General features: G+C 44.0%; 1 protein-coding gene across 2 annotated transcripts in view; it reads left to right on the top strand.

Moving 5' to 3' along the window:
• Xpo5 (exportin 5) overlaps positions 1-22,513 on the top strand; it is a 40,039-nt gene that overhangs the window by 15,963 nt on the left and 1,563 nt on the right. Inside the window, exons 14-27 of one of the 2 annotated variants that reach the window (XM_004846490.4) lie at positions 1,238-1,371; positions 5,412-5,567; positions 8,402-8,443; positions 8,777-8,866; positions 9,678-9,877; positions 10,620-10,719; positions 11,529-11,710; positions 16,305-16,405; positions 17,872-17,968; positions 18,754-18,890; positions 19,963-20,060; positions 20,711-20,757; positions 21,115-21,212; positions 21,968-22,030. In XM_004846490.4, coding sequence (XP_004846547.1) covers positions 1,238-1,371; positions 5,412-5,567; positions 8,402-8,443; positions 8,777-8,866; positions 9,678-9,877; positions 10,620-10,719; positions 11,529-11,710; positions 16,305-16,405; positions 17,872-17,968; positions 18,754-18,890; positions 19,963-20,060; positions 20,711-20,757; positions 21,115-21,212; positions 21,968-22,030 — 1,545 coding nt within the window. Of the gene's footprint in view, positions 1-1,237; positions 1,372-5,411; positions 5,568-8,401; positions 8,444-8,776; positions 8,867-9,677; positions 9,878-10,619; positions 10,720-11,528; positions 11,711-16,304; positions 16,406-17,871; positions 17,969-18,753; positions 18,891-19,962; positions 20,061-20,710; positions 20,758-21,111; positions 21,213-21,967; positions 22,031-22,513 lie in introns of both variants that reach the window. The other variant, XM_004846489.4, reaches the window with a different exon arrangement.

Genomic DNA, 22,513 nt, shown 5'->3' with positions numbered 1-22,513 from the left:
TTGTATGTCTAGACCTGGATTTTGGAAACTTTTCAGCTGAATGCATGTTAGTAAATTCACACAAAATTTCCCGTCGGGAACAGTACAGGGCCTTCCCATGTCACTCAGCACCCCAGACCCTTTGGAAAGCCCCACTCTATATAAGATTAGAATAACCTCCCTCTACCCAAAAGCATCTGCCTGTTAACCTATCTATACTCCGCATCTTCTGCCTCCTGTCTCACTAATGCCTGTTGCACATGGCAGGATTAGTAAAGCAGAAAAGGATGAATTAAGTCGTGCGAGTCACTGTTTAGAAAAGCTCCATAGCAAGTACGGTCCTTTCCAAGTACACTGATTACTTGACCTTTATGAAATTTAGCAGTTGGGTTTACAATCAGTACTGATATTGATAACTTGAAATTTTGAGGAGACCCAGCTATGTTGCATCAAGATGCAGCTAACAAATGGTGTACTACATGGGAGCAAAAGGGTAGTGGATAAATTTTTTTGTCTGTGGCTGTCTGAGCGATGTGCTTTGATGTTTGTGAATTTGGAAGAGGACACAGTTCTATAGACATAGCCTTTACACTCGTTATGAGGCTATTGGATGTGAAGCTGCATTTCATAGCATACATCATTTCCTTGGTGGGACAATTCTTTATGGTCTCAAATATTTTAATTATTTAGATTCTCATGGACAGCTTGTAAAGTGGAGGAGAAATTAATTAGTATTTATCAAGTGCCTCTAGTTGACCAGACACTATTTTTGATGCTTACACACATATCCTCAACAGACAAGGCTCCCAGAGGTGAATTCAGACAGCTCTTTGTTAGACATGGAAATTGGACAGGAACCATTTTCTGCCTTCAGACATGTCATACTTAGTCTAATAGATAAATGCAAGCCAATCCATCTAAGGCTTGTTTTATTTATGGTACTAGGGATTAAACCCAGGGCCTGTATGCCTAGTCTTTTATTTACTTTTTTAAATTTTGAGACAGTCTCACTTAAATTGGTAAGTCCCCAGGCTGGGCTGTAACCTGTGATCCTCTTGCGTCAGCCTCCCAGAGTACTCCCAGAGTACTTACAGCTGTGTACCTCCATGCCAGGCTTCACTTGGTCTTTTTTGTCCAAGCTGCAAGGGGTTAGATATATTCCTTCAACTCCAAGTTTCGCGGGTGGTCTCTGAGGCTCTGTTGTCTCCATCTTCTCTGACCCTGCCTTGCTGATGAGCATTTGCTGTGTGTTTCAAAGCCTGTTCCCCTGCACCTGGAACCAGTGAGGGAAGCCTCTGCTCCATCTTCTCACCCGCCTTTGTGCAATGGGAGGCTATGACTTTTTTCCTGGAAAGTGTAATCAACCAGATGTTTCGGACACTAGAAAAAGAAGTAAGTAACTGTTTCCTGTGCTGCCTGCATAATGGTGATCTCAGGGAAACTAGTAGAGGGATAGGAAAGTGGGTGTGCATCTTACAGAAGAAGGCACTGAGATTAGAGAAATTGAATAAGCTACACAGGTTCAAACTGTTAGCAAATCCCAGAAACCAAAACTCAAATCTCCCTGATGCTGAGCCCTCCATTTAACACCAGGAGCCCTGGAGAGTCATTGCTGCAGGGAGGACAGTAAAGGGACCTTTGAACTGGCTGACCCTGAGAGCCAGTTGTCGTAGTGTGTCTTTTCCCAGTTCATTGCAGGTGGACCAAAATATTCATGTTGGCGGGTCAGTGTCCTCTCCCTTGAGATAGTGGGTAGTCCTGTTCTCTGCACTCATGTCACTTGTTACCCTTAGAACATTACTGTAGCTGTTGCTGTAGTTAACTGGATAACAGCATACACCTTATTAACCAAAATAGTTAGTTCACAGCTAGTTTTGGAGTAATTGCATCTTGGTTTATTCTAGGTTGTGAAAAGGATCTCTTGTGCCTAGAAGATAGGTGAGATACACTGTTCTTCTCCTTGAGAGACTGATAACAAATTAGATCCCAGGGTACTTCCCTTCATCTGATTAACATTGATTCACTTCAGTTTGAAATGATGGCATTCTGTGTGTCCCAAAATGAAGGAGAAAAGACTACTTAGGGCCAGGGATGTGGCTCAGCAGTACCGCGCCTGCCTGGCAAGTGAAATGTCCTGAATTAGATCCCTAGTACCAAAAGAAAAAAAAAACCAGACTACCTGGAGTCTGCATTTTATTACAGAGTTGAGCCTTAGACAGATTTGTTTGCATTTATCTGATAGACTCAGAATGACACACAGTATTAAGAAAACCTCGTATCAAGACCAGGAAAGTGATCTTCTCTTTCCGTTCCTGGTGTTTAAGTTAGACATGTTCCCTGGATATCACACATGGCTGTGACCTTACTTAAAAGAGAATGGTATGATCAGGGTTTTCCCTTCATTTGCCTTTAAGCATATGATGAACTGCTAGTGTATGAGGGAGGAAGATGCCTGGTTGGTTGTAAGTTGGATTTTTAAATTTTATTTTATTTATTTATTTATTTATTTATTTATTTCTCGGTACTGGGGATCAAACTCAGGACCTTGTGCTTACAAGGCAGGTGTGGTGTCACTGAGCTAAATCCCCGGCCCTGTAAGTTGGATTTTATAGTAATCCTTTTTTTCCCTGTATTGCTGAGATTGAACCTAGGGCCTCTTCATGTTAGGCAAATGCTCTCCCACTCACTTACACCCCAAACCCACAATAAAAGTTTAATATGAATGACATTTGGTCAAAATACCAAATACAGGTTGGTTCAAAAAGTACTCACTGAAGTTTGGACAGTATATAGGAGAGTTCTGCGCAGTAGTACTTGTCAACAATTCAAAGTAAATTTTTCTTTTTTTTAAAGAAAATCTCTTCCTTTTTTCTCCACCAAAACTAAATTGGTCACAATGAAGCATTTATAATAGATGAATATTTGATTAACGTTCATATGTAATGAAGTTACTCAGTTATTTGTTGATGAAGCTGTATAATGTTGCATGTCCCCAGGGAGTCCATGTGATAGATCTCAGCCTACACAAGTCCCATTTGCAGCTGTCCCGTTGTGACTTAGCCTAGTAATGCCTAGTCCAGGTTTTCAGACTGCTCATTCTCCGCCCTCAATCCTCTACTCCACTGTAGATCAGCAACTCAACTTTTCTTTGTTTTCTTTGTTTATTGTTTCTTCAGTGAAAGGTTTGATCAAGTTTCTTTGGCTAAAAAGGTTGAAAGAGTGCTCATCTAGTTCATAGTGGCATTAGCTGGGCATACATTTGTTTGTTTGTTTATTTATTTATTTATTTATGAGATAGGGTCTTGCTGTGTAGCCCAGGTTGGCCTCGAACTCTTGGCAGTTCTCCTGCCTCAGCCTCCTTGGGTATGCATTCCTAATAACTTCTGATAGCACTGCATAGACCCTTGCTTTGTCAGTAAATCAGTGTAGGAAATGACTGTGGAGGAAAAAAATGACACATTTTGAAGATGAGGATCAGTTTGCCTGCCCAGATAGTAAAATATAAAGCCTCAAATAATTTACCTTCTCCCGGGCTGGGGATTTAGCTCAGTGGTGCCGCTGCCTGCCTTGAAAGTACAAGGTCCTGAGTTCAGTCCCTGGTACCAAAACAAAACAAATAATTTACCTTCTGCCCTTAAACCTCCCCAGCCCCTGTGCTGGGGATTGAACCTAAGAACCCAAGAACTCTAGACAAGCACCCTACCACTGAGCTATATCCCCAGCCACAGTATTTCAGAGCAGCATGGTACTGGCATTAGGCACAGCTTGTTGAGGCAAAATAACACAAAAACAACCTGGAACTGTACATAGGCAGCCCAAAGAATCAAGAAAGATTGGGGTATTTAATAAATAACTTTGGGCAAAAGGAAGGAAATGGAAAACAGTAATCACTAAAACATTAATAGCTTAATTATATTTGCTTTTATACTCAATAATTTTAAAAGGCAAACTTGAAGCAACATTTGCAATAAATATGAATGGGATTGATATCTTCAATATAAAAAATGTGTATATCTCCAAAACATGGCCAATAAAGTATAATTGACCCCACAACTTTGTCAGATCATTTGGTGATATCTAATTGAAGATACGTATGCCAATTTCACTCTTAGATCTGTGCTATAAAGAAACCTTGTATGTGTACAGAGACACCAGTATTCATAGAAGGCCTTTATATTAAACCAAGGGGAGAAAAACCAACAGCAACCAGTAGGCAAATCAGTTAATAGATTGTAATTGATGGGCTGGGGATTTAGCTCAATGGTGCTGCCAGCTGCCTCACAAGTGCAAGGTTCTGAGTTCAATCCCTGGTACCAAAAAAAAAAAAAAGATTGTAATTGATGTGTGATAGAGCAGTGCAAATGAGCAAGGAATCCACTGGGAATGAGTCTCAGTGAAACATAATGTGAATCCAAAATGGCTAACTACAAAACAGAATGCACAAGACTAATTAGGAATGTGCACCTGTGTGTGGCAAAAGTACAATTGAAGGCTTGGGATGTAGCTTAGTAGCACTACACTTGCCTGGCAAGTGCAAGGTCCTAAGTTCGATCCCCAGTACAAAAAAAAACCAAGTACAATGGAATTGTAAACACCATGACATTGTGAACACAAGCCACGAGGAGAGAGGCCATTTCCAGGGCTGAAAAGAAAGCTCTGTGCAGAGAGCATCAATTTTCCTCTCCCCTCCCTCATTCCTGTATTCATAACGTCATACATAGTTCTGAAAGCAGGCACATGGGGTTAACCAGCATCTCATATCTTTTTATCTGTCTGGAGTTTTCACAATGAAATTATTCTATGCATTGGTAAGATAAACACTAGAATCCAGTGGAGAAATACACAAAAGATACAGTCAAATAATGCGTGGAAGAGAAGCTTATGGTAGCTAGCATATGAAAAAATATTCAAACTTTAATTTGCTTAATAAGTTAAGATTTTAGGGAATTATAGAAGGGCACATTGCATAAAGAATCTATTGATAAAGCCTGTAAAGAAGAAAAGCAACTTGACATTGAAATAGTCATACCTGACCCAACAATTCAGTCTAAACCCAAAAGTCTCAATAGTTGAAGATTTAAACAAAGTTTTTCTTAATGATGTGTATTGATTTGTTTACAATAGTGGAGAACTGGAAACGTTCTCAATCTGTCGTTATAGGAAGTGGTACTTCCCTAATATGGCATAGCAGTCTGGCATCATTCATGAGAACTTTTAGTACCACCGGTTATGCTTAGGATGTTAAGGTTTAAAAAGCACTATAGGGCCAGGGATTTAGCTCAGTGGTTCTGGTGCCTGCCGCACAAGCATGAGGTCCCAAATTCAATCCCTGGTACCAAAAAAAAAACAGATAAAAAGCACTATATAAAATCATGGTAAGCACCCTGAGTGGTGGCCACCATGTCAGCCTTCTTTCTGTGTCTGTTTTATAGGAAATCCCTGTCAGCGACGGCATAGAGCTATTGCAGATGGTCCTGAACTTTGACACCAAAGACCCGCTCATCCTATCCTGTGTCCTCACTGACATCTCAGCGCTCTTCTCCTTTGTTACCTACAGGCCAGAGTTCCTTCCCCAGGTCTTCTCTAAGGTAAAGCCCACCTCCTTGACATTTCCAAGCTAATTGCTTTTGGTAACTTTTTAAGTAGGTGAGGCAAACTAATAAATAGTCATACGTGTCTTCATTTATCATGTCTTCCAGTACTCAGGGTAGTTCCAGGCCCATGCTAGAGCTTTACCCTCCTGGAGCACTGTGGGAAAAGAGACACATAAACAGATGCTATACCGGTGTGGCCTGGCAGTTAATAAGCTTACATGGCAGGAAGAGAAAAAGAGGAGCTGCTGGGGGAGGGATCAGGAGAGGAAGGAAGAGTGTGGACAAGTCTCACTCCGGTTTCCCATTTTAGATGAGGTGGGCAACAGCCTCTACCTGGGTGAAAATACTGGATCAGGAGGGAGAGCAAGAGTAAGAAGAGGAGGTGTTTGGAGTACTGTTGTACTCCAAAGTATACATAAAACATCTAGGTAGAGAAAACTCCCAATAAATAATTATTTGAGTTTGAAAGTCTAGACCAGTGACGGCGAACCTTTTAGAGTTTTCACTGATAACAAACAGCCTGCTTCTGTAGCACGAGTCCCATCAGTTCACCACCAGTGGTCTAGTCTCTAGAAAATGATGGGATACAATTTAGGCATTGTCCTTTTTTTTTTTCATTGTCCATATTTTGAAAATTGATACTCACATGTAATGCAATCCCAATCAAACTACCAACAGTATTCTTCATAGAACTGGAGAAAGCAATCCTAAAATTCATATGGAACCAGAAGAGAGGCAGAATAACAAAAGAAATCCCAAGTAACAAGAGCAAAGTGGGAGACATCACAATCCTTGACTTGAAGTTATATTACAAAGCTACAATGATGAAAAAACAGTGTGGTACTGGCAGAAAAACAGACATGAGGGTTAGTGGAACAGAAGAGAGGATGCAGAAACAACCCCAGGCACATTCAGCTATTTGATCTTTGACAAAGGGGCCAAAAATACACAGTGAAGGAAAGACAGTCTCTTTAATAAATAGTATTGGGAAAAGTGCCTATCCTCATGCAAAAGATTGAGTCTTGACCCATATCTCTCACCATGTACTAAACTAAAAATGGATCAAAGAATTAAATGCTAAAACAGAAATAACCTATTGGAAGATAAAATAGGTAAAACTATTTCTTTTTTGTTTGTTTGTTTGATACTGGGGATCAAACTCAGGTCCTTGCACTTGCAAGGCAGGTGGCAGAACCACTGAGCTAAGTCCCCGGCCCAAAATAGGTAAAACTCTTAAAGTCATGGCCGTAGGCTAGGACTTTCTGAACAGAACCCCAGTCACACAGGAAATAGTACGAAGAATCAACAAATGCAATCATATCAGATTAAGAAGCTTTTGCACAACAACAACAAAAAAACAGCCAACAGAGTGAAAAGGCAACCTACAGAGTGTGAAAAAATCTTTGCCAGCTATTTCTTAGATAGAGGACTAATATCTAGATTATATAAAAAACTCAAAAAAATTAGACACACCCCCCCCCGCCAATAAGTCCCAGTCAAAAAATGGGTAGCAGGCTGGGGATTTAGCTCAGTGGTGCTGCCGCCTGCCTTGCAAATGCAAGGATCTGAGTTCGATCCCTGGTACCAAAAAAAAGGGCTACTGAAATGAATAGATAATTGTCGGAAGAGGTACAAATGGCCAATAGATACATGAAAAAATGTGCAACATATTATAGTGATACATGCACACCCACGTTTATAGCAGCACAATTCATAACAACTAAATCTTGGAAGCAACTTATATGTCCATCAACAGATGAATGGGTGAAGAAAATGTATTTACACATAATGTAGTACTACTCTGCCATGAAGAAAGATAAACTTGAATCATTTGTAGGAATATGGATGCACCTTGAGACTAATGTGAAGTGAAGTAAATCAGACATACAAGCTTAAATATCGTATGGCTTCTCTTATATGAGAAAACAAAGTTATAAATTGAGAGCAAAATAAAAGATAGGTAATAGGAAGTAGGGAGATAGATTTTTCCCAAATGGGTAAGAGATGAAAAGATGGAGGGAGGGTGCAGGAGAGAAGGAATAGGGGATTAAAAAGGGAATGAAGATGTGTTGTATACATGCACCAGCTCCACACAAGGAATGGAAACATTAGTCCTGTAAGCATGTATTAATAGATCAATAATTTTTTAAAAATTAAGGCGTTGGTCATCATAGAAGTTTCAAGATTAGAAGTGAAGTCTAAAAGAGGATATATGTGTCGAGTTAGGGGACATGTATGTCAAGCAGGGAACCTGGGAGATTGTCATTGGAGGAAGAATGGGAAAGACGAGAAGCCCACAAAGAAGCAAAAAGGAAAAAAAGTGTTGTGTCCCAGGCCAGCAGAACTTTGGAAGAGTGAACTTAAGTTTTGCAATAGGAATTCTGTAAGAGTTAGGAATGTTCAGTGATTGGTTTCATTAGACTCATATCCGAATGCAGTTTCATCATAGTAGCCACCATAACACCTATACTGCATCTAGATAAGGGGTGAAGGGAAGTTATAAAATGACTTGGGAGGGTGGATTACTCAAACTTTTGAAAACAATAGAGAGTGTTGTCATAGTTGGGTTGTTTGAATGATGGCACGGATTGTTCTGGGACTACATGACTTTTTACTCTGTAAAATGCTTTGATGGTAAAATTGCAAATCTCAAGCCTCCTGTAGAAATAGCTCAGAAAATGGGCATTTGAAGGCTTGTAACACTAGTAGGAAGCTTTTGTTACCAGATTGTTAGTAAGAACACATTTCCAGGATTTTGTTTGAAATTTCATGATAACTACTGTTTAAAAATGCATGAGTAACCTTTTTCTCTCTGTTTCTCCCCATAGCTATTTTCATCTGTCACTTTTGAAAGTATTGATGAAAATAAGGTAAAAAAAAAACCCCAAAAAACATTAATTAAACCAGCACATTCTAAATTCTGAGAAGCAGAAGTGTAGATGCTTAATACTTAGTGTAGATTTGTATGTAGTGGGATGTGTTAGGAGAAGCAGTAGGTTGTCATAGGGTGTTTTACCCTAGAAAGAATCTAGGGCAAATACCAACGTGTGGACTCAAGATGACCATAAACATCACGTCATTATAATCTAACAGTTGTGAAAGCCATTGTGAATTTGCCTGTGCCTAGTATATTGATGTGACTCTGTATACCGTTAGTATCTTGTCTCCGAAGTGACCCCAAGGTTGTGCAATGTCTCTTCTAGGCCCCCCGCACCCGGGCAGTGAGGAATGTGAGGAGGCATGCGTGCTCATCCATCATCAAGATGTGCCGCGACTACCCTGAGCTTGTGTTGGTAAGCACCGACCCTGCTGCATCGCCACTGAGCCTGCTGGGCTTGGTCACACTTCTGTGTAAACGCAGCTCTCAAAACACCTCCCAGAAAGAAAAAGCCGGAAACTATAGCTTTGCATAGAATAAGCCTTCTTGAGTTGGTGTTCTTCCTCTGCTTAGTAAGCAGTTAAAATTCAAGTATATTCCCACGAAATGCATGTCTTGTCCATGTGGATGACTGAGTTTCCCATTATAAATTTATGACAGCTCTTTGCCTTGGATGCCTATAATTACTATTGCCATATTTGACATACCAAACCTGGAGAGAAGCCAGGTGAAAATCCTGACCCTTTGGCATGGGGTGGGGGTGTCTGTAAGAAATCTGGCATTAGTCCAGATAACAGATTAATCAGAAATCATTTTTTTAGGCCGAGGATTTAGCTCAGTGGTGCCACCACCTGCCTCGTAAACACAAGGTCCTGAGTTTGATCCCCAGTACCAAAACAAAACAAAAACACACACACAAGGAAAAAGAAATCACTTTTCTGATACACAGAAGTTGTGTCTCTATGTAGGTAAAAAACTGATGGCTGCCCATGAAGATAGCTACAAAGCCAATGAAGAAAACAGAAATTGTTTCCCACTTGTGCTATAGGAAGGCCCAGTAATCCAGATACTCAGGCAGGAAGAGCGTTAGGACACAATGACTAAATGACTGCCTCATAGCCTCACCCTCCTGGGGCTGCCTTGCTTCTCTTCCCTTCTCCCCTGTGGTACCCACGTCTCCCCAAAATTTGGGACTTCACCGATGCTAGCTTCTCTCTGCTCCACAGCCCAGTTTCGACACACTGTACAGCCACGTGAAGCAGCTCTTCTCCAACGAGCTGCTGCTCACACAGATGGAAAAGTGTGCCCTCATGGAGGCCCTGGTGCTCATCAGCAACCACTTCAAGAACTATGAGCGCCAGAAGCTGTTCCTGGAGGAGCTGATGGCACCAGTGGCCAGCATGTGGCTTTCTGAGGATATGCACAGGTGAAGGCGCCTTGGTGACTCCCAGCACTTTCTTCGCTGAGCATTCATTCCATGTCCAGAAATGGGTCAAGGTGGGGCCAGGGCGCTGTCAGGGATGTCTGAAGCCCTCTGAGAATGGCCTTTATAATCCAATCTCTGAAAATGCTACCTTGCCTACAGAGGTGTAGTGGAGGCAGAGATGGGATGAGAGTAAGGCTGTGGGGTGCAGAGCACAACTGCTGGGGTCCTCATTGCAGCAAGTGCACATTCGGGCAGATGAGAATGTCCAGCAAGGGCTGGGCAAAGCAGGAGCCACCGTGTAGGATAGAAATGGTTTTCCTCTTTACCTTCTCAAGTTTGCCTGCTGTTTAAGTCAGGCTGGGCATGGTGGTGCATATCTATAATCTCAGCGCTTTGGGAGACTGAGGCAGAAGGATCGCAAGTTTAAGCCCAACCTGGGCAGTTTAATGAGACCCTGTCTCAAAATTTTAAAAGGGTGATGGCAAGGCTGTAGATGTAGCTCAGTGCAAAGACTTTGGGTTCAATCCCCAGTACTGCCAAAAAAAAAAAATTCTTAAAAGTGTTGCTAAGAACATTTGGTAGTGGGAAGTTTAAGCCTTCAAATGATAGCTCTCAGTAGGATTAAACTCTCACTATAAAAACTGCACTTTGGGGCAAAATAATCAGCCTCTCAGCTCTCATGGAATAAGTTGTCCTTGTATCAAGTCAGGACGTAACCGCTCTTTCCCCCACCTGGCCGCAGAGTCCTGTCAGATGTCGATGCTTTCCTTGCCTATGTGGGTGCAGATGTGAAAAGCTGTGACCCTGCCATGGAGGACCCCTGTGGTTTCAACCGTGCTCGGGTAAGACTCTGGGGTGGGCAGCTGTGTGGGCCACAGGCAGGAGTAGGATGTCAGACATTTGCCAAGATCCTCCTAGATTACCTTTGTCTACACTGCTGAGAAGCCTAGGGGTCTCCACTTCCCTGAGTTTCTCCTTTCTTTTCTTTAGTTCTGAATTCATGAGGTAGTTCCCACCCCAGAGCATGTACTCTCTTTTCTATGGAGTCCCTCTTTTGGCTTTAGAGATCTCTAAGCACCTCTGAAGGTGTAAAGAGGAAGTAGGTTGGAATTGCTCAGTAGCCAGGTCCTCCCTGTGGTCACTCATGCTGTGCAAAGTCCTGACAGGTTGCCTGGCCTGAGACCTGAGGCATCGCAGTGCTTTGATCTTCAAACAAGCATTGTTCTTTGCTCCATCATTGGCCCAGTCACATTAGTTAACCTGGAGAGACTGGGAGGAGGGGTGAGGGTGGAAGCTGCCAGGCTCCAGGCTGCAGGGAACATTGTCAACTCGGAAACAGGAAATGATAGCAGCCTAAGCACTTTGTGTTGACCTGTGTCTCAGCCCTGCCAGTGAGGTCACCAAACCCTGAAGAGAGAGCACAGTCTTCCCAGTCGCAGGGAAGCTCCAGGGCTCACACTGGTCCGGAAAATGGCAGTGAAGGGACTTCTCTTGGACTTGACCTTAGAGGAAGGGTCAGGGATCTCATGTACCGCAGGGGTTTCTTTCCTTCTCTCTGACCTCTGTGACTTTGGCACAGCAGTGAATGTATCTAACAGTGTTTTGTATTTTCTTCTCTTTTATGTTTGTCTTCCTTCTTGCTTTCCTGTAGATAAGCTTCTGTGTGTACAGCATCCTGGGTGTCGTGAAGCGAACTTGCTGGCCCAGTGACCTAGAAGAGGCCAAAGCTGGGGGCTTTGTGGTTGGCTATACACCAAGTGGGAACCCCATCTTCCGCAACCCTTGCACAGAACAGGTTCTGAAGCTGCTGGACAATTTGCTTGCCCTTATAAGGTCAGTCAGAATAGTAGTTTCTCTCTGTTGCTTTTTATTTTTTATAGTAACACTTTGAAAAGTTTAATGTGATTAGTGACTTCTCATGACAGTTGTAATGAGGGAGCAGGTCCTGATTCTTTCTAGAGGGGTCTGTTCTTTTTAAAAATTACAGCTCACTCTTGGAAATGACTTACATTCCATGGAAACCTAGGGGGAACTGGCGGGGGCTGGTCCCAAAGAGCCTTTCCATTTTGAATCTCTATGTGTGCTTCTCCCACCTGTTTATACTTCATCCCTTTTACTTTTTAAATTTTATTTGGTCTGAATTTTTGCCAGTAAAGGAATTGTTCATTGGGAGCAAGATAATTGCTTTCTTGTTTTTTGGTTTCTGTTTTTAGACAGGGTCTCACTATGTAGTCAGGCTGGCCTTGAACTCATTACGTTAGCCCAGGCTGGTCTTGAACTTACAGTGATCCTCCCGCTTCAGCCTCCCACATACTGGGATTATAGGCATGTGCCACCATGCCCGGCTCTAGCTGCTTTTGTAGTGGGGCTTCTCTGGATGCTGTTCCATGAGCTGATCTGAGCCTCGCAATGATTTTTAAACTGATGGACCAGACAGACATGTCAGAGGAAAGCATGACACATTTTTAACCTCAATGTGCCTGTCTCAGTGGAGTCTTAAGACCAGCAGCCTATGCTGTCGCCTAAGTCTGTGTATGAAGGCAGAATGGGGGCCCCCTCCCCATATGTAAATCAGAATCTGGGTTTAGTGTGATATCCAGGTGGTCTGTGTATACATTAAAGCTTCAGAATTACTGCTCTAGGTTGAGATTATACATACAAGTAAGTGGATGCTGCCAGGCTGGTTACCACGCGCATGTTTCATGATTCAGGGGTGCTATGAAAAGGAAGAGATAGGTTTATGATAGAATTTATTGCTGAGAGCAAAATTTGCCTGCCTTTTTTTTTTTGGATGTTTAGTTATTTATATTAGTTAATTTAGAAACATAATAAAACTATATCAACATAGAGTGCTTTTTATGGCTCACAGTATTTCAGATTTATACACTGGCGCTTTGTTCCTGTTCTTTCTGGCCTCTCACCCAGGAGTCCAGGCCGATTCTCATCTGGGCAAACTACATTGTCACGTCACAGACACTGAGACCAGAGGTCTAGGAACCAAAGGTTTTAGGTTAATGGTTGACCAAATTGGAAGACCATAGTGCCCAATAGAGCCAGTATGGTGGGCGTGTCTCTGGAAATAGACAATATTTTGTTCTGATTTCAAAAGAAGAGTTTCAGGCCAGGGATTTAGCTCAGTGGTTTTGCCTCCTGCCTCGCAAGCACAAGGACCTGAGTTCGATCCCCAGTACAAAAAAAAAGGTTTTAATAAAAGAGGTAACTAGACTTGTGTGTTGACAGTAGCAAAAGTAGCCAAGGAAAGGCTACTTTCCATGTTGATGGTTTGAAACCTGAAGGTTCTATAGCATAGACATGGGGAAAGGATGACAACATGTGTCTAGAGTCTCACTGGCCAAGACTTTTTAGGCTTGTGGCCAAATTCCATGTGAAAAGCAGAACTAGAAACAGTGTTCATTCCTGATTGGCTGAGGTGTGCAAAAGACAACAGTGCCCTTATCATCTTGCTTGATGTTTTTCTAAGAGTTCATTGCCTTTAGAAAATGCCAAAAAGCTGAATATGGTGCTGCACACCTGTAATCCTAGAACTCAGGAGAATGGCCAAGAGTTCAAGGCCAGCCTGGAGGGTTCAAGGCCAGCCTGAACTTCGTAGCAAGAGCCTGTCTCAAAAAAAAAGAAAAGAAAAGGGCTGGGGATTTAGCTCAGTGGTTTTGCCTCCTGCCTCGCAAGCACAAGGTCCTGAGTTCCATCCCCAGTAAAGAAAATAAAAGAAAATAGGATCTTAACTTTTTAAGTCTTTTTACACTTAGCTTAAAATATATTGTACAGCTTTTACAAAAATATTTTATGTCCAGGGCCAGGGATTTAGCTCAGTGGTTTCACCGCCTGCTGCGCAAGCGCAAGGACCCAAGTTCGATCCCCGGTATAAAAAGAAAAAAATTTTATGTCCTTATTCTGTAAGTGGTTTTTTGTTTTTACTCTTTTTCTAGTTTTGTTGTTTTTTGAGACAGTGTTCACTATGTTGCTCAGCCTGGCCTTGAACTTGTAGTTCTTTTTGTTGTTGTTTTTTCCTTAAATTCTTTTTTTTTTTTTCTTTTTTTTTTTTTGGTACTGGGGATCGAACTCGGGACCTTGCACTTGCGAGGCAGGCGCCGGAACCACTGAGCTAAATCCCCCGGCCCTCCTTAAATTCTTTTATTGGTACATTTTAGGTATACAATACATTTACATTTCTCATTGGGAACTTGTTGTACCTTTCACATGATCTATCTTGGTTCTTATTTTTTTCCCCATTCCCCTGCCCACCCTTCCCTATTTACAGGGACTTTGTTTCCATTTTTTCCTTTTCTCATATTTTTTCCTTTCCCTTCTTTCCTTTCCCCTACCCCTCCCACTTCCCCTAACCCTTTGGTCCTTTTCTTCCTATTTCACATTATCAATTATTTTTAATCCTTATGGACACTTTCAGTTTCTCACACTAGAGAAACTGTTCAGTATTTACACATTTGTCCTATTTATTTCACTTAAGAGTGTGGCCTTAATGTGCATCTCCATTTAGCTATAAATGTCTCTAGTTTGTCGTTCTTTATGGCTGGTTAGTTTTTTTTATTTAAAAAAAAAACCAGACACATCTTCTTTCTCCGGTCTCCAGTTAATGGGCACTTGGGTTGTTTCCAAGCTTTAGATATTACAAACTGTGCCACTATAAACATGAGTGTGCATATATCACTGTGGTATGACTCTTAATTCTTTTGAGAAGATACGCAGCAGGGGAATAGCTGGGTCAAATGGGACCTCTAGTCCTAGTTCTTTGAGGTATCTCCATACTGCTTTCCACAGTGGTTGCACCAGTCTGCACTCCCACCAACAATGGAGAAGGGTTCCTTTCTCCTCACAGCCCCACCAACATTTGTTATTGGTTGATTTCTTTTTTTTGGTACCGGAGATTGAACTCGGGACCTTGCACTTTTGAGATGGGCGCTGGAACCACTGAGCTAAATCCTCGGCCCTATTGGTTGATTTCTTGATAGCAGCCATTCTTTCTGGGGTGAGATGGAATCTCAGTGTTGTTTTCATCTGCATCTCTCGAATGACCAGTGATCTTGAACATTTTTTCATATATTTATTTGGTGCTTTTACTTCTGTGTCTGAGAAATGTCTGTTCATTTTAAATGCCCACTTTTGAATTGGGTCTTTAAATCTGATTTTTTTTTTTAAGTTCTTTATATATTCTAGATAGACTTGTCTATTGTACTTGTACTACAATAGACTCTTGCTCCAGCTTCCTGCGTAACTGGGATTACAGGTGTATACCACAGTGCCCAGCTCTCTTACATTTTAAACTTTTTAAAAAAATCTTAAGACACAAGCAAGGCCTGGTGGTGCACGCTTATATTCCCAGCTTGTTAGGAATTTGAGGCAGGGATCCCTTGAGTTTAAGACCAGCCCAGGTAATGCAGTGAAGCCCACTATCTCTCTCTCTCTCTCACATACACACACACACACACAAAGATACACACACTAGCAAGTATAGTAAACACTTAAACTAATAACATCATTATCATCGTTATCAAGAATTATGGTATCACATCCTGAACATGACTGTGTGGGCTACACTTTTATGTACCTGGCAATGCAATAGAGTTTGTCTACGCCAGCACCAGCACAAATACAGAACTACCTGCAGTGCTGTGTCACAGCCACTCTGTTACTGGGAGACTTTCTCAATTCCATTACTGTCAACCTTTTAGGACCACTGTCTGATATTCGCCCTTCTATGGCGCATGACTGTACTCAGCTTTGCTGGCATGTGTCATATCTATGCACCTGAAATGCTTTCTGATTACCTTTATGCAGAAACATTGGCAGACACACACCCACTCTGGCTCTGTGCCTTCAGTGGGCGGGAGTGGGGCTGTAGCTGTCAGGGGACCCAGGCTCAGTCCTTGCTCCAACAGACAAAGTCAGTTACTGCTCATGTTGTTTCTTAGGTGGGGGACAGGTGTGTGTGTGTTGGGACCATGTTCTTCCCAGAGGCTTGGACCACTTTGGCCGATTCTGTTCTTAGAACAGAGGCTGAACCTGAAAACCAGGGCATCTTAGCACCTGGTCCAGACTCTGCTTGTAAACCCACAGCGTCCCTGATGTTTCATCCATGACCACAGGTGGTCAGAAAATCCCTGCAAGCACCAGAGCACAAGCTCGGAGTTAAAAGAATTGTACCTGGATGGAGGCTTTAGGCTCTGATGTTGTTCTGCTGTTTTCGGATTTGGTCTGTGTTATTTGTTGGTCTTCAGTGTTAGGTACTGTTATCCCTAGTCATAGTTTCCAGTCTTTCTTCTCCAGGGAATACCTGGGTGTCTGTACCCTAGCACTGATGGGTCTGTCTGTGTGGATGAGGACATCATTAAATCACTGTCTCTGCTGCCACAGACTAGACAGTGTAATGTGCTGTCCTTGTTTCTTTCAGAACCCACAACACACTGTATGCACCAGAGATGCAAACCAAGATGGCCGAGCCTTACGCCAAGGCTCTTGATATGCTGGAAGCAGAGAAATCTTCTATATTAGGTGAGAAAACTGTATCCCCCAAGCTTACTTTTTCTCTGATGGCCTCCTCCAACAGCTTCAGTCTACTTTGAGCCTCATTCTCCTTAATCTGGCTCTATCTTGACAGAAATGCATTTGTGGAATTCCTAAGGCTCGAAGACAACTATGTTTACTTTATTATCTTAGCATACAGAGTTCTTCACAGGCACTTTCCCCCAGCCAACCCCTCCTTCAGTTTAACCAGTAGGCAGTGGTGGGTGTTAGAGCCATTAGTTCATAAACAAACCATGCCTTTTAACAAAAAGATATTTGTATACTTTCTTGCCTTTCATATATACCCAATGACAATTATTAAGGCAAGAGAGTCTAAGCCACTCTTCCTACTTGTTACCTTGATTAGAATATTACTTTAACTCATTTTTCCCATTGACAATGCATGAAAATAAGTGGACATAGTGATACTGATACTTGCTATCAAAGAAAGGTGGTAGGGCTCTGTGATAGCATTTATTGGGAGACCTAACCCAACTCCCCCTTAGGAATACAGTGTTAAGAGATGATTGAGAAATTGCTCCCCACAGAGTCTTGAAGGATGAGTGGCAGCTGACAAAGTCAGGAGAGGCTGTGCTGAGCATTCAGGGCAGACAGAGTGGCAGGGCCCAGGTCCTGAGGCCAGCAGCAAAGAGCTTGAGGTAGCCGGGAACTTTGGAGAGGAACTTGGGACTGGAGCACGGGGAACAGGAGCAGCTTTAGGCTGTACCAGCACAGCCCCAGGTGTCTGTGTGTCCAACATAGCATCAACCTGGCTCTGGCTCTGGCTAAGCCACCAGTGAAGTGAATGCGAGGCAGGGTGCTACCTTGCATTGCAGGCACCACTTAAAACAGAACTCCTAAGATGCTATTAATATAAAAAAGGGGTTCCTTCCTACACATATCCACACATACCCATGCCAGTATTCATGTTAAGCCAAGTACTGCTGCTATAGGAACATGTGGCCAGCCAGACTTGACTAGAATGGACACACAGTGGTTCCTCTGGTAGTTTCTGACTGTGACTTGCAATATAAACTACCGCTTAGAAGTGAAGATGTAATTTTAAGGCAGCTGCCACGCTGGCGTACCTAAGTGGATTTCATTTTAATCTGCTATGCGTTTCGGACTTTTGCATAAGATTGCTTCAAAAGAGTTTCCATGACTTGGTGGGTGCTTTACAGAGGGCCCTTTTTTTGTGCTGTCACTGTACGTTCTGGTACAGGTCGAAGCTGGGAAAACCCTGGCCCAGTCTGGAATACTGGGTCCTTAAGTAGTGTCCATCTTCGCCTACCAAGAGAGTGCGACAGGTCACCTTTAGGAAAGGTCTTAGTGCTTCCGATGGTTAAAAGACAGTGTCGAGGACCTCATACGGGTACGCACACTGCAAACCTGAGCCAGTCTGCCCGGTGGAAGGCATTGCTCTTGGCAGCTCCTGACCCTGGCCTTCTCTGCAGGATTACCTCTTCCTCTGTTGGAACTCAATGACTACCCTGTCTACAAAACCGTCTTGGAGAGGATGCAGCGTTTCTTCAGCACCCTCTATGAAAACTGGTGAGAAACCTCTCTGCCTCTCCACGTTCTCTTCCCAGAACTTGTGCGTCCTGGGTTAGCTTCTGATCTAGAATTCTAGTGTACAGGTGAGGTAGGGGAGCTTTTGAAGGGAAATGAGTGACACTAGTGTGGAGTCAGAACGAGCAGCCCATTTTCTTGTGTTTGCCTTTTTTTTTTGGTACCGGGGATAGAACTCAGGACCTTGTGCTTGCAAGGCAGGCACCAGAACCACTGAGCTAAATCCCTGGCCTTGTGTTTGGCTTTTTTGTCGTTGTCATGAGTCTCACTGTCCTAGCTGTAACCTGGTGTTTCATGCTGACTTGGCTGTATTTCTGGTGCATAAAATCAGAACACCAGAGAAGAAAGGGCAGGGAGCTGTCTTCCTTGGCCCAGTGCCACTTCCTGTGGCTGCTTCCCATGAGGCAGTAGGAGGCCACTGGCCAGGACTTGGTCTGTGGGTCCTGGGTATGGGCTGTGGTGGTGCCCAGCGCTTCTGCACACCATGCCCTGGGCTTTGGCCTCAATAAACCCATGTTCCCTTGAACCAAACCAATGGGCTGCTCCATGGTAAGGCCACTTTCCATAAGAAAAACCTGGGTTGCCAGTATCTGGCTTTACATAGAAGATTTGGTTCGTATCTTTAAAGCTAAAGTTCTCTTAAGAAATGAATACAATTGCTTGTCTAGCTAAATAATCTTACTGTGAACTAGAAATGAAATCCTGGGGCAGTCAGGGCCCGCAGCAGCAGGTGTGGGGGTTGTCACTACTGACAATCTGCCCCACAGCTTCCATATCCTGGGGAAGGCTGGCCCCTCCATGCAGCAGGACTTCTACACTGTGGAGGACCTCGCCACCCAGCTCCTCGGCTCGGCCTTTGTCAACCTGAACAACATTCCCGACTACCGGCTCAGACCCATGCTGCATATCCTTCTAGAAATCTGAAGTCTTAGATAACCCAAAAAGTTGGAAAATTTAGGACAGGAACCAGAGGGAGGGAGGGAAGGGATCATGTATCCAAGGGAATCCATCATCCCATGAAAGACAAGAGGATTGTGGGACATGGTGGTAAGAGCATGGAGGTGTCCAGGGGTCTTAAGAGCCTTTTTGGCCATTATGAACTTTTCCTTGGGGATAAATTTTTACCTTCCCACCGTTTTGTTTTGTTTTGTTTTGTTTTGTTTTGTTTTGTTGAAGTCTTTTTTTGCCCATGGCCTAGGACTCTTGGATTCAAATGGTCTTTCTTTTTAAAATTTTATTAGTCCATGTGTGCAGTACCTAATGATCAGAATCATCATGGGGGTTTCGTATATGAACATGTCTTAGTTCTGTTTACATCCCTCCCCCCACCCCACCCCCGCAGTGGTCCTCCTGACTTAGCCTCCTAAGTAGCTAGAAATACGAGTGCACACCCCCGAGCCACTTAAGTGCTTCCCTTTAAATACTTTTATAACCCTGTATTCTTTCAGCCTGTATTTTAAAGTTGGTTTGAGTCCTTTTCCCCAAATGTTACAAGGAGAATGATGACAGAGTTGATGACAAGGGTATCCTGTTTTTTGGTTTTGGGGGGGTTTTTTTTTTTTGGTACTGGGGATTGAACTCAGGACCTTGTGCTTCCAAGGCAGGTGTGCTGGCGCTGAGCTAAATCCCCAGCCCTATTCTTTTTGTTTTGTTTTGTTTTGTTTTGTTTTCAGTTTCAGTCTTTTGAGACAGGGTCTCACTCTGTAATTCAAGTTGGCCTTGAATTCATCAGGTAGCCCAGGCTGCCCTTGAACTCATGGCCGTCTTCCTGCCTCAGCCTCCCAAGTGCTGGGTTTGCAGGCATGTGCTGCCCAGGTAAAAGGTGTCCTGTTTTTTCCTCTCCCTACTTTTGGGCAATCCAGGCCCCGTAATGTGCAGTCTGGTAGAAAGGTTGGCTCTTTCCAGGGGCACTGCCCGCTGCCTGGCAGGTGAGGGACCCACACTCACACTCTAAGCTTCTTAACCTGCTGCTGCACGGGTCTTTGTGAAGCCTCTGGTGCTCTTCTGTCCCCCAGAGCACTATGAAGCCCTGGTGTCACCTATCCTTGGACCTCTGTTCACCTACCTCCACATGGTAAGAGGGGTCAGGAGGGAGGGCAGAGTGCTCAGCGCACAGGCTGCTCCTGTGTAATCTACCAGCCCGATGCCCTGTGAGTCACCACCAGGTGCAGCATGACCTAAGCTCCAGTTAACGGAAGAGGCATGGTCAGGGCGTTCTTCCCTGCCTGGGTCTGTGTCCCTTATTCAAATTAAGCAAGGCCCAGCTGGGCAGAGCAGGAATTATAAAAGTACCAACCCATTCTGAGCAGAGAGATGTTTGCTCTACTGCCCTCATGTTTGCTCTGCTGAGCAGGAGCAAGGTTATAGAAACCGTATCGGGCTGTTTTTGTTTATTTTCAGTGCTGGTGATTGAATCCATGGCCTCATGCATTCTAGACAAGTGCTACACTACAGAGCTACATCTCCTTTTTATTTTGATATAAGGTTTCACTAAGTTGTCCAACCTGGCCTCAAACTTGTGATCCTCCTGGTGAGATTTACAGGTGTGCACCATCACACCTGGCCCCTTGTCTGTTTTTTTTAATTTGCTGGGGTCTACTAGGAGGCCCTGTCATTGATACCTTGAGTCATTGTTGGCTAATTTTTGTCATGAAGCAGACCTTGGATGGTGTATGCTCTGGTCCTGTCCCAGTCCTAGCACCTACTTCCTTTGTGTTTTCCCAGAGGCTTTCCCAGAAGTGGCAAGTGATTAATCAGAGGAGCCTGCTGTGGTAAGGAAGCCCACTCTCAGGTTAGGGTGGGGAAAAGGGCAAGGATTCTGCCGCTCCAGGGCTAGAGCAGCAGTGAGCTGCAGTCACTCTCAGCCAAGGTGGCAGGTGATGTTGGACAGGCCACACAGGATGGCTAGCTCTGAGATCCCGCCTCCATGGGGGCTGCCATCACCTTACCCCTGCCAGTCACAGGTCAGAAGGGCACTTGGTGGCCCCCTACAGTCCTCTCCCTGCATCTGCATAGAATGCAGACCCGCAGGAAGCAGAAGAGGGCGCAGAAGGGCTGGAGGGGGGTACTGCTTTGCGTGTCCTGCCTCTCCACCCTGTCGTGGAATCTGGCTCCCTGGTTTTTAGCAGTGGAGAAGACGAGGCTGTGGAGGAAAACCCCGAGTCTCAGGAGATGCTGGAGGAGCAGCTGGTGAGGCTGTTGACCCGAGAAGTCATGGACCTCATCAGTAAGTGGTGTGCAAGGGCTGGCATGGGTTTGCTAGCAGTGCTGCTCCCACCGCGTCTCCGTGAGGGGCAGGTGGAGACGCTGCGTTCAAGCCCTGGTACCAAAACAGAGGGAAAGCAAAAGATGAAAAAGCAGCAGCAGCTAGCTAGTCCTTAAGTCAACCTAAGGACATTCTCTGGCCTGAACTGGATTGTACCCATAGCAGGATATGAGGAAATTGTCTCAATAGGAGAAATTTGGATTAAGTTAGAGATAACTTTCTACTTTGTTAAAATAGGGACAGTTGGGCCAGGGATTTAGCTCAGTGGTTCTGCCGCCTGCCTTACAAGCATAAGGTCCCAAGTTCTATCCCTGGTACCAAAAAAAAGAGAAATAGGTTAAAATGGGGACAGTTTTAAATTCTTACACATGGAGGTTACTTTCTTTTGTTTTTGGGAATGTTGAATGAAACAGCGCTTGGTTATTTTATTGACTGGCAGTGCAGAATAGGCAAGAGTCTGTCGGTCACCTCTGTCACTCTCAGGATTCTGTCACTTCCCCTAGCTAATTGAACATGAGGAGGGACCAGAGCACAGCCTGGGCAGGCCTCAGAATCCCTCTGCCATTATGGGTGAAGCTGCTCTTTGTGCCCTAACAGTTCCCCATCCCTCGCCTCTGCACCTGGCTGGAGAGGATGTGGGATCATTGCCTGAGGTGGTGGTGGGTGGTGGTGAGACCAAACCCCCTCATCACCCAGTAACCATTTTCTTGCCATAGCGGTTTGCTGTGTGGCAAAGAAGAGTGCAGACCACAGTGCTGCTCCGCCTGCAGATGGAGAAGGTGAGTGAGCCGGACGCCTGGCCCAGAGGTTGGCCCTTCTGGACCAGCTCTGCTCCTGCAGAAATCTTGCTTAGCTGACTGGCAAGGACGAGAGGTGATGCTCTAGCTATTGTCATGCCAGCCTTCTTGCTATACTTCCTCTAGCGTTCTCCTGCTGCAGGGCCTGTTCTCTCGCTGCATTCAATTAGGTCTCTGCTGCAGTGTTGCCTCTTCCAGGTCTTCGATGATAACTGACCAAAGATAACAAACCAGCCATTCTGTAGATTTCCTCTGCTTTATTTTGCTTCATGGCATTTCTTACTACCTGCCTTTATGATCTTATTTATGGATTCATTCATTGGCTGTTTCCCTTGATAGAATGCAACTCCTATATGGGCAGGGCCTATGTCCTTTCCCTTTTATATTCTCAGAGTCTAAATCGGCTCTTTTCATAGTGGCACCTACATCTCTGTTCAGCATCAAAAGGTCTTCAGTGTCCACAGC

The sequence above is a fragment of the Heterocephalus glaber genome, unplaced genomic scaffold (genome assembly GCF_053883595.1).
Source record: "Heterocephalus glaber isolate CG9 unplaced genomic scaffold, H.glaber_assembly_v1.0 deba00001497, whole genome shotgun sequence".
NCBI lineage: Eukaryota > Metazoa > Chordata > Mammalia > Rodentia > Bathyergidae > Heterocephalus > Heterocephalus glaber.
The sequence above is the reverse complement of the archived record's forward strand: the minus strand, read 5'-3'. Positions and strand labels throughout refer to the sequence as shown.